The sequence below is a fragment of the Chinchilla lanigera genome, unplaced genomic scaffold, assembly GCF_000276665.1.
Source record: "Chinchilla lanigera isolate Chin_1 unplaced genomic scaffold, ChiLan1.0 scaffold00029, whole genome shotgun sequence".
In the NCBI taxonomy this organism is placed as follows: domain Eukaryota; kingdom Metazoa; phylum Chordata; class Mammalia; order Rodentia; family Chinchillidae; genus Chinchilla; species Chinchilla lanigera.
The window spans coordinates 12,108,314-12,122,294 of record NW_004955430.1 but is presented as its reverse complement, the minus strand read 5'-3'; the positions used below and the strand labels follow the sequence as shown (position 1 = coordinate 12,122,294).

Genomic DNA, 13,981 nt, shown 5'->3' with positions numbered 1-13,981 from the left:
CCTGCCTCAGCCTCCTGAGGGCTGGGATTACAGGTGTGCACCACCACACCCTGCCTTTCTTCTCTTTTCTTCACTTTTTCCCTTTTCTTCCTTGACTTGAAATAAAAGCTGTGTTTACCAGTTCACCAGTTGTCCTGGCCAGTTCTTTGGGCAGGATAGAAAGAGCCTGGAATCACATACTGTGCTACCTGGCAACAACTCTGTCTCAAAATTTTAAAATGTTTTTAAAGGGCTGCAAATGTAGTTCAGTGTGAGGGCCTTGAATTCAATTTCCAGTACCTTAAAAAAAAGAAAAAAAGGACTCCAAATTTTTCTCCCTGACGGACTGCTTATAAAAGCTCCCCCCTCAAATTCCTCCCAAGTGAAATTCAAGCTAGCAACAAGCTTTTAATTCCTAGAAAAGACAATACAGACTTTAGAAATACAGATAATAATTCATTATTACAACAGACTTAATGCAGTCAGCCCAGAAAGAAGAGCTTATGCCCTTTCTTGTCTTAACATGACTGAGAATAATAGCTGTGTTCATTGGGGGCTTGTTCACACAAGAGTCACAAGTCTCCTAGAGGGAGGTTTACAATAATAAAGTCTTATATTTTCCCACTCAATTAAAAAAAAAAATCCCAAATATTAACCACTCTTGCTTAAGCCACTGTGATAGAGTGCTTATGAATTCCACCGCACAATAAACCCCAACCTTTAAAAATGTAACTGAAGTCCTGGGTGCCAGCGCCAGCACTGAAAAAAAAACATTAGAAACTAAAAAGGTAATTCAATAAAGGTCCTTTTCTGCAAAACTGGCAAATTTTGTTTCCCCCACTCATTAAGTCTTGGGATCCGCCATGGATTTCATAAAGAAGGTTTTTATTCTTTTTGTTCAAAATGACTTGAGACTTTATCCAAAAAAAAGAAAATCCCTGGAAGATCAAGGAGGATGAAAGGAAGGAAGGAGAACACCTGGAGCAAAGCACTGACACGTACACAGGTAGCGTCAGCCCCACAGACTCCCCCGCGGGGCTGTCCAGAGACGGCCACGGCCCCACGTGGACAGGGAGGCCTTGAACAGGGGCTCTCCACACTGAGATGCATTATGAGCATAAAATACACACTAGATTTCAAAGAGTACCCCCCCAAAAAAAATTCCCAATGAGCTGGAGGTGGTAACACACTCCTATAACCCCAAGCACTCTAGGAGGCTGAGGCAAGAGGATTCCAAGTTCAAGCCCAGCCTGTGCAACTCAGTGACTTAGTAAGACCCTGCAAACACAAAAGTAAGTAAATAAAAACAACAAAAAAGAGGGCTGCAGATGTAGCTCAGTGTGAAGACCTGGGCTCAATCCCCAGTACTACAGCAATTAGTAGTAGGTGTGCTATGAATAGTAATTGTCCCATTATGAATTTTTATACTGATTATGCTATAATGATAATATTTGATTAGGCAAAATAAAACACTAAAATTGCAGAAATTTTTATTTTTATTTTTTCCTTTTCTTCTGCCTCCCCCTCCTATCCCCTCTCAGTGCTAAAGGCTGAGACCGAACCCAGGGCCTCACACGTGCTAGGTCGGCGCTCTCCCACGGAGCCTCTCGTGTTAACATGCCATACCGGCTTGCACATGTGTGCCAAAGGTCACAGATTCTGACAGAGAGACACAGACAACCACGGAAGACTAAAGAGGGAAGCAGCGATTGCGCAATGTCCTTACAAGACAAAGAATGTCAAGGGCTGCCAGAGACCCCACTGCCAGGCAGAGAGGCGAGCCAAGATTCCTGCCCACGCACGGGACAATGACACCTTGGTCTCTGACTTCTGGCCTCCAAAACAGTGTACAAGACACTTTGCTGTCCTGAGCCGCCTGTTATGTGGTGATTTGTTATGGTAGCCTTAAGAAACCAGTCCACAGGGCTGCTAGGAAATGTTACCTGACACATGTGGCTCTCACTATAATTCTACCGGACATTAGGAAACTAGAGTTTCCAGGGAATCCAACCCTAAGCCCCAAGTTTTCACTATGGCTCCTAAGAATTTAGCCATAAAATAGTCTCAATATCTCTAAGTGGTTAAGGATACACCTGAACTATCCGAAGTCTCTTGAGGTTTTTTTTTTTCATTTGTTTTAGGATTTTTCCGGCAGAATATAAAAAACACTTCCCACGTACACGCATGCACCATGGCCACCGAGCAATCTAAGTGCACACACAGTACTTTTGATATGTGTGGGACATGTTGCCCAATGCGCTAAAGAGGGCAAGTGAGTCCTTTTAAGAACATTCAGCACCATTCTCCTGACTGCCAGCACAGCATTTTCTGCCAAGTGCTCTGAGCTGCTACTACATTCCCTCCACCCTGGCCTTCATCTCCCCCTTACAAATGTTCCAGCCGGCCACTGTTCTTTGAGATAAGAAGATCCCTTCAAAACACCTTCCCCGTATCTCTTCTTAATTAGCCATGACAGCTGCTGTCTAGGAGAACTCCCGAGGGGGCCAGCCCTGCAGCTTTAACAAATACCAGCGGAAGGACAGCCTTCTAGGGAGTGCACTGCCAGGCCAATTACTGCAGCAGCAGCCAGCAATCTGGGCGCTCGGAGGGGAGGCCGCTCCGTGACTTCATCTCCCCCCAGAGCAGGTCTCTGCAGACACCACAGAATCGAGCAGAAAGGGCCAAGGTTCTGCCTCCACCGGCTTCAGGTGAAGATGTTTTTGTCCCGTAGAACCCCAGGTTAGAGGTCAGGGGAATGCCACACACTTTGGTGCAGTATGCAGAAGCCGGGATGGATGGCAAAAAAGCAGCTAAACTGGAAAAGCAAGTAGTCACAGCCCAGATTGCAGACAGACAGGGGGTAATGGGAAGCTCGCTGCTCACTTGGGTTAATGTGTGAAATGGGTGTGAAGATATTTGGGTGACATCCAGGGGAACAGAAGAAAGACAAGCAAGCTGTCCAGCAGGATTCTGTCATGCTCAAAATACTGGAAAGTCGTATTCGCTGGAACACGTAGTCAGGGACAGGGCTCTCCCACAGCAAGACCACAGTAATGGGACATTAATGCAGTAGAACTGTGAACCCAACATTAACACACACATTGAGGAAAGTACTTGTGTATTACCCTTATCTCATGCTGTGGGAGGACGACATTAATTGGTGCCCTTATTTGGAGAGACAGCTGAAGCTCTAGGTCGTAAGAAACTTGCTTGAGGTTACCCCGGCTAAGTAAAAGCTCAGAGCCTGTCCAGGCAGATAACTGGCCCCGAAGTTTGGAGTGGGGAGGTCGTCATTTCCTACTTCTCTGCTCCAGGCGGGACGAAGGCAGATGTTTGTAAGTCATGAGTGCAGCTGAGGGTGTAGCTCAGCAGTACAGCACTTGCCTACCATCTGTAAGGCCTTAGTTTTGATCCCCAACATCACAATAAAATAAAAATGACAGTCAAGGGCTACTTCCCAGCTGAGCGTGAATATGCACACCTGTAATCCCAGCTACTTGCAGTATAATCACAAGTTTGAGTCCAGCCTGGGCAATTTACAGTAACTGTGTCTCAAAATGAAAAAAATAAAGAGGAGTGGATATAGCTCAGCGTTCCCTGGGTTCAATCCTGCGGGGTTGGGGAGAGGGTTTCCTGTAACTTCTCGCCAACTGGGAGAGCTTTGATCAAAAAGGAAGAAACGAAGGAACAGCTAAGCATGACAGGCTGTAGTGCCCGCACTCGGGAGGATGAAGCCAGTACGGTCACATGTGCAAACGGTTCGGCAGTTTCATTTTTTCTGTTTTCCAGCAGTTTCTTAAAAAGTTAAACATAGATCAGAAATAGAAGAAACAGATCAAAATTAAACACTCAAGCTATATGATCAAATGATTCTGACAAGAGTGCCAAACCACTGAGTGTGGGAAAGGTAGGTTTTTTTTTAACAAATAGTGCTGGGGAAAATGCATATCTACGTACAAGGGAATCAGGTTAGACCCTTAATATCATAATCAATTCAAAACAGATTGCCTAGCATGAGTGAAGCACTGGGTTCCATCCCCAGCACTGCAGGAAAAAAAAAAAAAAAAAAAAACCTCAAGTTCCTCACCCTAAAACATAAAATTATAAATCTTGCCAGGCATGGTGGTGCACGCCTGTAATCACAGCACTTGGGAGGCTGAAGCAGGAACATTGCTGTCAGTTTGAGGCCAGCCTGAGCTACAATGTGAGCTTAAGACCAGGCTAACCTGTACATCAAGACCCCGTCTCAAAAAAAGAAAAAGAAAAAACTATAAATCTCTTAGAACAGAACATAGGGAGGGCCAGGCACAGTGGCACATGCCTGTAATCCCCAAACTCTGGGAGGCTGAGGCGGTAGTATCTGAAAGTTTATGCCCAATCCCAGCCAGGTCAATTTGGCAAGTCAGCTAGATCCTGTCTCAAAATAAAGGGCTAGGAATATAGCTCAGCAAAGGCCCTGAGTTCAATTCAGAGTACCAGAAAAAAAAATAGCTGATACAAATGTCTATTGTTCAAACTTTAAAAAGAAGAAAACGAAAAAGGAAATTCTGATCTGTACCACCACAAGAAATAAGTTTGCTAAGTAAAATAAACCAGTTACAATAGGACAAATGCCGTAGGACTCAGCTTATAGGAAGTGCTCAGAACGGCCAAATTCAAAGAGAGAAACTGTAGCACTACAGCTCCCAATGGCTGGAAGCAGGGCAGAAAAGGGAGGCAGCGTTTAAGTAGTACAGAGTTTTGGTTTTACAAGATGAAAAGAGTTCTGGTGATCAACAACTGTGAGGGCTGAATTCCTTTTTTTATTTTTTATTTTTTCCCTAGTACTAAGGATTTAACCCAGGGCCTTCACACTGAGCTACACTCCCAGGCTCCTTCCCCTCCTCCCCCAGCCTTTTTGTTTGTCTTTGCCATACTTAAAAGTGGTCAAGATGGTAAATTTCATGATTCGTTTGTTTTTGTTTTTTCCTGTCTTTTGAGATGGTCTCACTACACGATCCAGACTGGCCTAGCACTGGCAGTCCTCCTGCCTCAGGGTCTGGAGTACTGTACTGACTTACAGGGGTGCTCCACCATGCTCAGCTTACTACAATTTCTGATAAACAGTAACTTTTTTAAAAATTGTTTTTGGGAGATGGTAGGTACTGGGGCCTTTATACTAAGCCACATCCCCAGCCCTTTTTCACTTTTTATTTTGAGATAGGGTTGCTAAGTCATTAAATTGCCCAGGTTGGGGCTCAAACTTGAGCTCCTCCTCCCTGGGCCTCTCAGAGTGCTGGGAATACGCGGTCTGCCACCTCTTCCAGCTGGGTAACAAGGTTTGCTTGTTGGTTTGTTGGTTTGTTGGTTTTTAAATTACCAAACATAACCCAGCAAATCCACCTCTAGGTATCTATCTGCTCAGGAGAAATGAAAACATACATACTCACAAAGACTTGCAAAGAGATGGTTCATGTTATTCATTGCCCAAGTGTGAAGAACCAAATGCCCATCAGCTCGCTAATAGTGAACAAAAAATGATCTATCCATATAGTGGAATATTATTTGTCACTAAAAGGAATGAAGCGCTAATAGGTGCTATGACGTGGACGAGCCTCAAACTCATTACACTCGGCATCAGAAGCCAGTTGTAAAAGGTCACACATTTTAAAAAGGAGGGGAAACACACGGGGGTCTCCCTTGTGCAAAACCCAGTCCTTTTCTGATCAAAGAAAGCAACAGATACAGTTTCTAGGCGGCTGCACCTCTGCTGTCTGAATCTGCCTGGGTGACAGACGAACAACAAATGACAGAAATAAATGAGTCATTAAGTAGGTCACCCTGCTTTAAAACTAATGGAGAGTTCTGAAACAATTAAAACTCGCTAATTATAAAGACCAGTATTGCTTGTGTTCATTTCAGGCTCCCCACTGAATCACTTTGACTCGATGACATCCAGCTCCCTAAGTCTTTTGGTAAATTCATTCCTGCCAGGCAGGAAGTTCGAGTGAATTTCTGGACTTTGAATCTACTTCTCCTTCTTGAATTGCAATGTGCAGTTGCAGGGAGCAGCCCAGGGCAGGCGGGGTGGGGGAGGAGGCCCTCTGCAAAGGGTTAAAAAAGGAGCAGGCTGGGACGGGGGAGGCCTGCGCTGAGAGGCAAATTCTCCTTCGCTCACTGTGAACCGGCCCCATTTTCCTCTTATGTGCAGGCATTATTTTGAAAAAGACCTTCTAATCCTATTTAAAACAACATCTGGAGTCGACTGGACACAGCTGCAACTGCAGTAGAAGTTTTCTCTTTAGAAGTGAACAGTTTACAATACTGACCCGATTTGGCACAGAGCTTGCTCAGGAATACGAGTTCTGCTCACAATGCAGATCAGACTCCCTAGATTTGAGATGGAACCTGAAAGTGTATTTTTAAAAAGGCGCTGGGTACGGACCACCCTTCTAGAAACAATGCGGCGAGAGGGCATGGACGGTCTGGCCGTTGCAACACTCTCTTTCCGTTTAGCTACCGGGATTAACTCCCGCTTTTCATATGCAGATTACGTTTAAAGTGTTAAGAAGCTCTTCCTAGGTACAATACTTCCAGTTTGAATAGTTTTTGGAAGGCAGGCAAAACCCTAAAGCTCTGACTTACAATTGAGATTTCAACCAGAAATGACAGCACACACCTATGATCCCCTCACTACAGAGGCTGAAGCAGAAGGATCATGAGATCAAGGCCAGCCTGGGCTACAGAGCAAGACCCAATTGTAAAAAAAGCTGGGATTTAAATTTTCAAGTGTAAGGATGGAACCGAGCAGGGGAGTAAAGCTGCCCAGAATTGAGATTGGAAACAGAAGTAAAAGGAAGAAAAAAATCACCAGTGAGTGGCTGGGGTGTGGTGGCGCATGCCTGTAATCCCAGCACTCATGAGGCTGAGGCAGGATCCTTATGAGCTCGAGACCAGCCTGGGCCACAAAATGAGCTTAAGGCCAGCCTGAACTGCAGAGCGAGACCCTGTCTCAAAAAGACAAAAAAAAAAGAGAAAGAAATCACCACTAAGGTAATTTGCTGCAGTATCTTCTCTGAAGACCTTAATCGAGGGTGCCATTTTCTTAAGTACCAGCCTAGGCCTTGATAAGAGAAAGAAGAAGGAAGGGAGGGAGAGAGGGAGAGAGGGAGGGAGGAAGGGAGGAAGGGAGGAAGGGAGGAAGGAAGGAAGGAAGGAAGGAAAGAAGGAAGGAAGAAAGGAAGGAAGGAAGGAAGAAAGGAAGGGGAGGGGAGAGAAGGGGAGGGGAGGGGAGGGGAAGGAAGGTGGGTGAGCCTTTTGGTCTAGAAACCCACAGAGAACCGTAAAAAAAATGTTCAAGAAACTAAAGGGTACAGAAGAACAGAGATCATATTTTGAGACAATGACCCAGGGCTAAATAACCCAGGCATAAACACTTCATTCAAAAGCTTCTCAGCCATGCTTGCCTTTGTCACCCCCACAACAAATTCAGAGGAATTCTTCATGACACCCCTGTCTGGACGTCCTGCACTCCCACTGGAGATGAAAAGGAGACTCTCCTAATTAAGTCCGGCAGAGGCCCAGAACCCCGCGCACCTCAAGTACCTAATGGCCCCGGGAGGGGGCCAGACCCTTCATTACACCTGAGTCACCTCTCCAGGATCAAAGCCAAGAAAGCACCACCCCTGGGGGGGCCCTCAGGATGTCCTGAGTGACACCAGGGCCCTCTCCCGCCCCGCCACCCCTTCTCAGACTTTATATGTGAAGATGCCAAAGCAGTCAACTCCTGGTTGTACACAGGGAAAGGACCTACGCACTGCTTTGCTGGCCAAGGGCAGCCCAGACGCCCAGCTGACCACAGCATTCCGCTCTTCAGCCTGTAGCTCTGGCACCAAGTCAACTAGGATGAGCAAAACAGTGGCTCACATGTTGCTTCCAGGGACAGCTCACGTTCTCCTGGTGTCAGCCATCACCTGGGCCAGTGACTCCGAAATCCACATAACCAGCCCAACCCGCAAAACCCCACTCACTTCCGGCCCACGTTCCCACCGGCCTCCACGGGCATCTCTGACAGTCAGTACTACGCCAACGCCAACGCCAACGCTGGCGCTCAAGCCCTCCCCACCCCGCTCCCACTGCCCTGATGCTGCACTCCCATGACACTTCTCCCAGCTGCTGAAGCTCAAAACAGCTGCATGCAGTGCCTCGCCCAAAGTGATCCCGTTCTTCCCTCAAAGTGTCTCCGATTTATACCTTCTCCGCCCTCACTGCCAGGGCCAGCGATGAGGCCCGGCAGCCAGTTAGAAGAACACTCCCTCCCTCTCACAGCACATTCCCATCCCCAGCCCTCCACCCGCTCACACAGTACTCAAAAGCTCCTTTAAACCATGTGGAACCGCTGTGTTTTGAGTCTTTTCAAGTCTAAATCACTTTATCTCCCCCCACACACACAGCCCTGCAGGGAGAGTAACTCAATGCTCTGAGAAGGGGTGTGGCCTGCCTGAGCTCACCCAGCCAGGAAGAGCTAGGAGCCAAGACCCACACCTACAGGTCCTCTCTGCACTCCTGAAATATCTTATGCTTCCTCCTAAGGTGCAAAGACTCTTATCAAATGGATTCTCTTCCACTTTCTCTAACTGAAATTTAAAACCTTCTTAAACTAATTTTTCCCAGTCCCGTAGGCCCGATTTCCCAGTTTCTCTACCCATTTCCCTTTTTCTCCAATTTACCAGTTTCTTTTGTAGGACCAATAATTATTATTTAGCACAGCGTTTCACCGTGATAGTAGCTAACATTTATTGAACACTCAGAATATTCCAGATTCTACACCAAGTTGCTACAATAATCTCATTGCCTAATACAATAATCTCATTGACTATTAACAGACAAACCTAACAACATTTCCAAGAAAGCTTGAGCCGGGCATGGTGGTGCACACCAATAATCCCAGCACTCAGGAGGCTGAGGCAGGAGGATCTTGTGAGTTTGAGACCAGCGTGGGCTACAAAGTGAGCTCAAGTCCTGCCTGAACTGCATAGCGAGCCCCTGTCCCTTCCTATCCATCCTCTTGTCATTTTCTTTGTGCTTTGCTTCACTCAAATGAGAGAACCCCTATGGTATTTAAGCTTGTGCGTCTGGTTTATTTCACCCATTTTCCTATGAACGTTTCAAATGTGTCATTCTTTACAGCCGCGTAATATTCCTCAGCAGTTGATTCTTACGGAGAGAAATCTACAAGGCAAGAAGCAGGAGGGAATTCTCCCAGGCAACAGAAGTGGTCCGTGGTTTGCCATATATTTGTCAAAACCAAAGATCTGAACATGTCACGGTGGGAAAAGCAAATGTTAGCACCCCGGGCCCCTCAGCCTCCTTCAGTTGAACTCCTACACTGGCCCCTCTGCCCCCCTCACCCTGCCGCGCTGGTCTCCGCCAGCTCTTGGACACGTCGAGACACTTCTGGCCCGAGTCTTCGTGGCCCCCACCTGGCACCCTCGCCCTTCGCTCCACCTTGTCACTCAGGCCTGGGGCCCCCACAGAGACCTTCTGCACGATCTGAAGGAATCCCCCGAGCACCCCCATTTAATTCCGTCTCTATTCTCTGGGTACCACTTGCCACATTCTGCTCTTTCCTGGCTTACTGTCTGCTTCTGCTACAAGAAAGCCAGCTCTGCAAGAGCAGGCCGCACCTGTCCCCACATCCCAAGTGTCCAGATCAACGCCTGGCGTCATTTACCGAATGAAGAGAAAAATGTCGGCTCATTACTAGCTCAGATTTAATTCTGAAGCCTGAGGCTCGAAAACGACCCAGAACCCCGCCTTGGTCACAGAGCCGGAAAGCGCTGCAGGACTCCAGCGCAGGCCGCGCTCCCCGCCACTGCGGCGGCCTTGCTCCCTTCCGCTTTGCTTCGCCGCTTGGTTTCACTCTCCGCACTCCACCTGGCCCCAGCTCCCGCTGGTTCTGCTCTGCCTGCACTTTACGCCTGGTTACTCGATTTTTCTTGTCCTCTGTATCTGTCTCCCCAGCAGGACAGGGAGGTCACTGTGGTTTCTGCTTCCTCTGGCACACGCAGCAGGTTCTGCACCTCACCTACCCCATATTTACGTGCTCCCTCGGAGGAGAGGTGACTCAGACAGTCCTGTGGGTACGTGCAACTCCTGGGTTACATGACTCACTTCGTTATTTCCAAGTCTGCTAACCTTGGCTTCCTTGGCATTGTGCCACCCCGTTTCAACACCAGCTTGTTAGAGCTGATGCAAATTACCACTGCCACCGTCAGTCACTTGTCCCTGTACCTAAGGAATCTCCTACGTGCCAATACCACGCAAGCCACAGCTGCATGCGGTGAACAGGGGCTGGTTAGGGCACAGTGGAATTTAGTAGCCACAGCACCACACATCCAGCCCTGAGGTCACTGAAGAGATTACTCTAGGCCTCCTCCTGAGCGCTGGTGCTGGGTCATCCCAAATGGATCATTAGAGACAGTATTCACACTGTTTTCCAAAATAAATGTGTTCCAATAAATAAATAAAAAATAAGCTGGGCATGGTGGCACACACCTGTAATCCCAGAACTTGGGAGGCTGAGGCAGGAGGATTTTGTTTGGAATTCAAGACGTGCCTGGGCTACAAAGTGAGCTCAAGGCCAGCCTGAACTGCATAGCGAGACCTTGTCTCAAAAAGAAAATAAATAGATAAACAAACAAAATAAATGTATTCCTCTTTTGATTAAAAAAATAAGCCCAATCAGAAGAACCAATCGGTCTACTGTAGACTTTAAAATAGCCAGCAAGGGGCTGGGGATTTAGCTCAGCGGCACAGCGCCTGCCTAGCAAGCACAACGTTGTGAGTTCAATTCCCGGTACCGGAGAAAAACCAAAAACAAAAAAAAAAAAACAAATAAAATAGCCAGCAAAAGAAGAACATTATAAAACATGCCTTTATATACAACTGGGTTATTTTTTCTATTTCACTAATATAATACATACTTTTAGAATACAGGGCAAGACCTTTTTCTCTCTTAATAGGTTTTAACTTACTGGTCTCACCACATTCATGCCAGCTTCGTGAAAATTTAATTCTCATCTACAGAAGAGGGAGGCAGATCGTGGCTGAAAAAGTTCACATCATTCAATCAAAGAATTAAAACACAGACTTAACTTCTCTTTGCTTGGTCTTGTAGCAAAAGTCCAACAATCCAACACGTGATGCTAGTCATCGGATCAGCCATGAGCCAAAAGGAATTGCACACAGTAACAAAAAAAAAAAAAAAAAACGGTGTTACAGCTCAAGCTTTAAAGCACACGCCTGTCTGAGCACCAGCTGCTTCACCTTCAAAGCACGATTTCGGAGCTAGGTCTGTGGTCTCAGATACTCAGGAGGCTGAGGCAGGACTGCAAGGCAAGCCCGTCCCGGCAACTCAGCGAGGCCACGACACACTATGAAAAGGGCCGGGGATGTAGCTCAGGGGTAGAGCATCACTAGGTTCAATCCCCAGTCCTGGGAAGACAAGACTTCCTTTCTCTAACCTCACAGAGCCTCTGAATATAAAATTACCCTTTTATTCCACAAAGGATGTACCAGCTACTATGTGCAAGGTGCAGTTCACCTGGGATAGGAAGTGAACTAGAGCCCCTCCTTCATAGGACTTCTATCGTCACAGGGAGGTAGACAAGAAATTATTCTAAAAATATGTGACTTCCAAAAAAAGAGAGGGAAAGAAGAAAAGGAATAAAACGCAAACAAAGCTTTTGTAAATAAGAAAATGAAGCGCTGAAGGGAGGGGAGAGGAACGGGGAAAAAGAATCAAGATATATTATATACAGGTACAAGTTCCCTACAATGAATGTAATCAGTATGTATGACAAACACGTACAGATAAAAAAATAAAGTTAATCCGAGCATATAGCTCACAAGCACCTGCCTGGCAAGCGCAAGGTCCTGAGTTCAATTCCCAGTACCCAAAAAAAAAAAAGAAAAACCGGGGCTATAGCTCAGCAGCACAGCTGTAAGGTCCTGAGTTCGATTCCCGATACCAAAAAAATAAATACAGTTAAATATATATACGATTTCCAAGTATTGCTAAGTACAGTAAAGGAAAAATAAAAAGGAAACTATTACAGGTGATGGGCGGGCTGCTGCTTTGAGGGGTGAGGAGAGAGGAGGGGGCGGGGCTCTGAGGAGCCGGTGTTGGAGAACAGGTTGATTAAACACGTCCACTGCAGAGGAGATTACTTTATAGGTAGACGATCCCACCTGGCTCCATTCAACACTAAGCTCATCTTATAGATCCATGACCAGCTGTCAGGGACCTGGCTGTCCTGAAAAGATGGTTAGAACTGAGAGGACGATCCATGTTCCTCAATGCCAGTCCTGGGGGCAGGTAGACTACGGGGACGAGTTCTCCTCCCAACACCTCCGTCCCCTAGGCCACCATCAGCGGTGGCACTGCCCGCTGGAGCTCTGTGGGCTGGGTTCTGGCCAAGCTTTTAGGACACTGCCACCATTCCCAGCACACACATGCTACAGAGTCTGTACGATACCATGTGTGATAATTCCAGTCATTTTCCAGAACCAGGGAACGTGACAGCTGGACTTCGTGTGGTATTTACCATTTAGGGCTCACCGCCGCAGACTCCAGGGAGAAGGAACTGCGGGATGAACGTTCCGCCCTCTGTGACGTCACGGCCCCGCCCCCCTCCTTCTGCTCCTCGGCCAATCCATTCCTTGCCATCACCTGTTTGGCAAAGAGCTCAGTGTGGCGGTGTGAGGCTAAGGCAGGTTTGCAAGTTCGAGGCCAGCCTAGGCTCTGTAACAAGCTCAAGTCCACCATAGACTGCAGTGAGAGACTCTGACTCAAAAAGAACAAAAAACAGCCACTTGACCTATCCTGACTCCTGTCCCTATTCCTGCCACGGGCATTCTTTCTATAAACCTGAATAGCAAATTCCCACCCTTCTCCCCCACTCTTTCAAAGGCCTAATTAAATTCATTCTACGAAGGGGTCCGCATCTGCTGACTGCATCCTCAAAATAGCTGGAAATTCTTCCCTTGTCCATTTGAAAACGTGACTTTAGAAACTACCGCTACACACAACACGCGCGCATCTACAGACAATATTGAGTGGCAGAAACCAGGCATGGTGTGTTCACACCATACGATCCTATCTAGGTGAGGCTTCAGACCAGACAAAACTAACCTCTGGAATAGAGTATGGGTTACCAGGGGTGGAAAATGTCCTATACTTCTGTCTGCATGGCAGCTACACAGAGGTACACAAATGTAAAAATTCCTTGAGCTGTTAACCTATGATCTGAGCACTTTATTATATGTATAATAAAATATTTTTAAATGATTTTCCTGTTGGCTGTGCCGAATTACTATGTGTACACTTTTTATAGAGAGCTGTTTAGGGGCCTTTAACGTTCCGGGGTGTTGATTTCGTACCTTCCTGACACATCTGACACCTTCTACAAGCCTGAGTAGGTTCTCTCTTTCATCTTCCCTCAACTGGGAATTCTATTAGATTGCCAGCTTTAAAACAATCAGGGCACACATATGTCTGCTCTGGGCCCGTAATAAAAACATTTATGTTGTTTACTTTATGGCTGGCAAGTATCAATGGGCTAGGAAAGCCTTTAAACACGCCTTTTAATAGGAGTACAATAAACGTCAAATGAGAGCCGACCGCCTGAAACAAATGAAATCCTCTCCGGAAGCCATTTGGAAGATCAGCAACCTCCTGCACTCCAGGAGAAAGCTTTGGAAAGGGACTGTGGTGGGCCGGTATCTTCCTGAGCAACCCCTGAGCTTCAGGAAGTCACTTAACCAACCTCTTCGGGTGTCAGTTCACGGTAGTAAAATGACCTGTCTTACTTTCTGCTTATTCTGGGGAAAAGAAATCAAATAATATGAGACATAACACCTTCGTAAAACGTAAACTGCTGGTATCAAGAGAACATCTATTTGTTTGCTTGCTTGCTTGTTTGTTTGTGCTGGTGTCGCCCTATGCAGCCTGCACTGGCCT

At 46.7% G+C, this 13,981-nt stretch overlaps 1 protein-coding gene across 4 annotated transcripts in view; it reads right to left on the bottom strand.

Moving 5' to 3' along the window:
• Kat2b (K(lysine) acetyltransferase 2B) overlaps positions 1–12,802 on the bottom strand; it is an 86,610-nt gene extending 73,808 nt beyond the window's left edge. For 2 of the 4 annotated variants that reach the window (XM_013515665.1, XM_005387464.2), the window contains exon 1: positions 12,498–12,586. In XM_013515665.1, coding sequence (XP_013371119.1) covers positions 12,498–12,500 — 3 coding nt within the window. In that variant the 5' untranslated portion in view covers positions 12,501–12,586. Of the gene's footprint in view, positions 1–12,497 lie in introns of all 4 variants that reach the window. The other 2 variants (XM_005387463.2, XM_013515666.1) reach the window with 2 other exon arrangements.
• Positions 12,803–13,981: the final 1,179 nt, after the last annotated feature.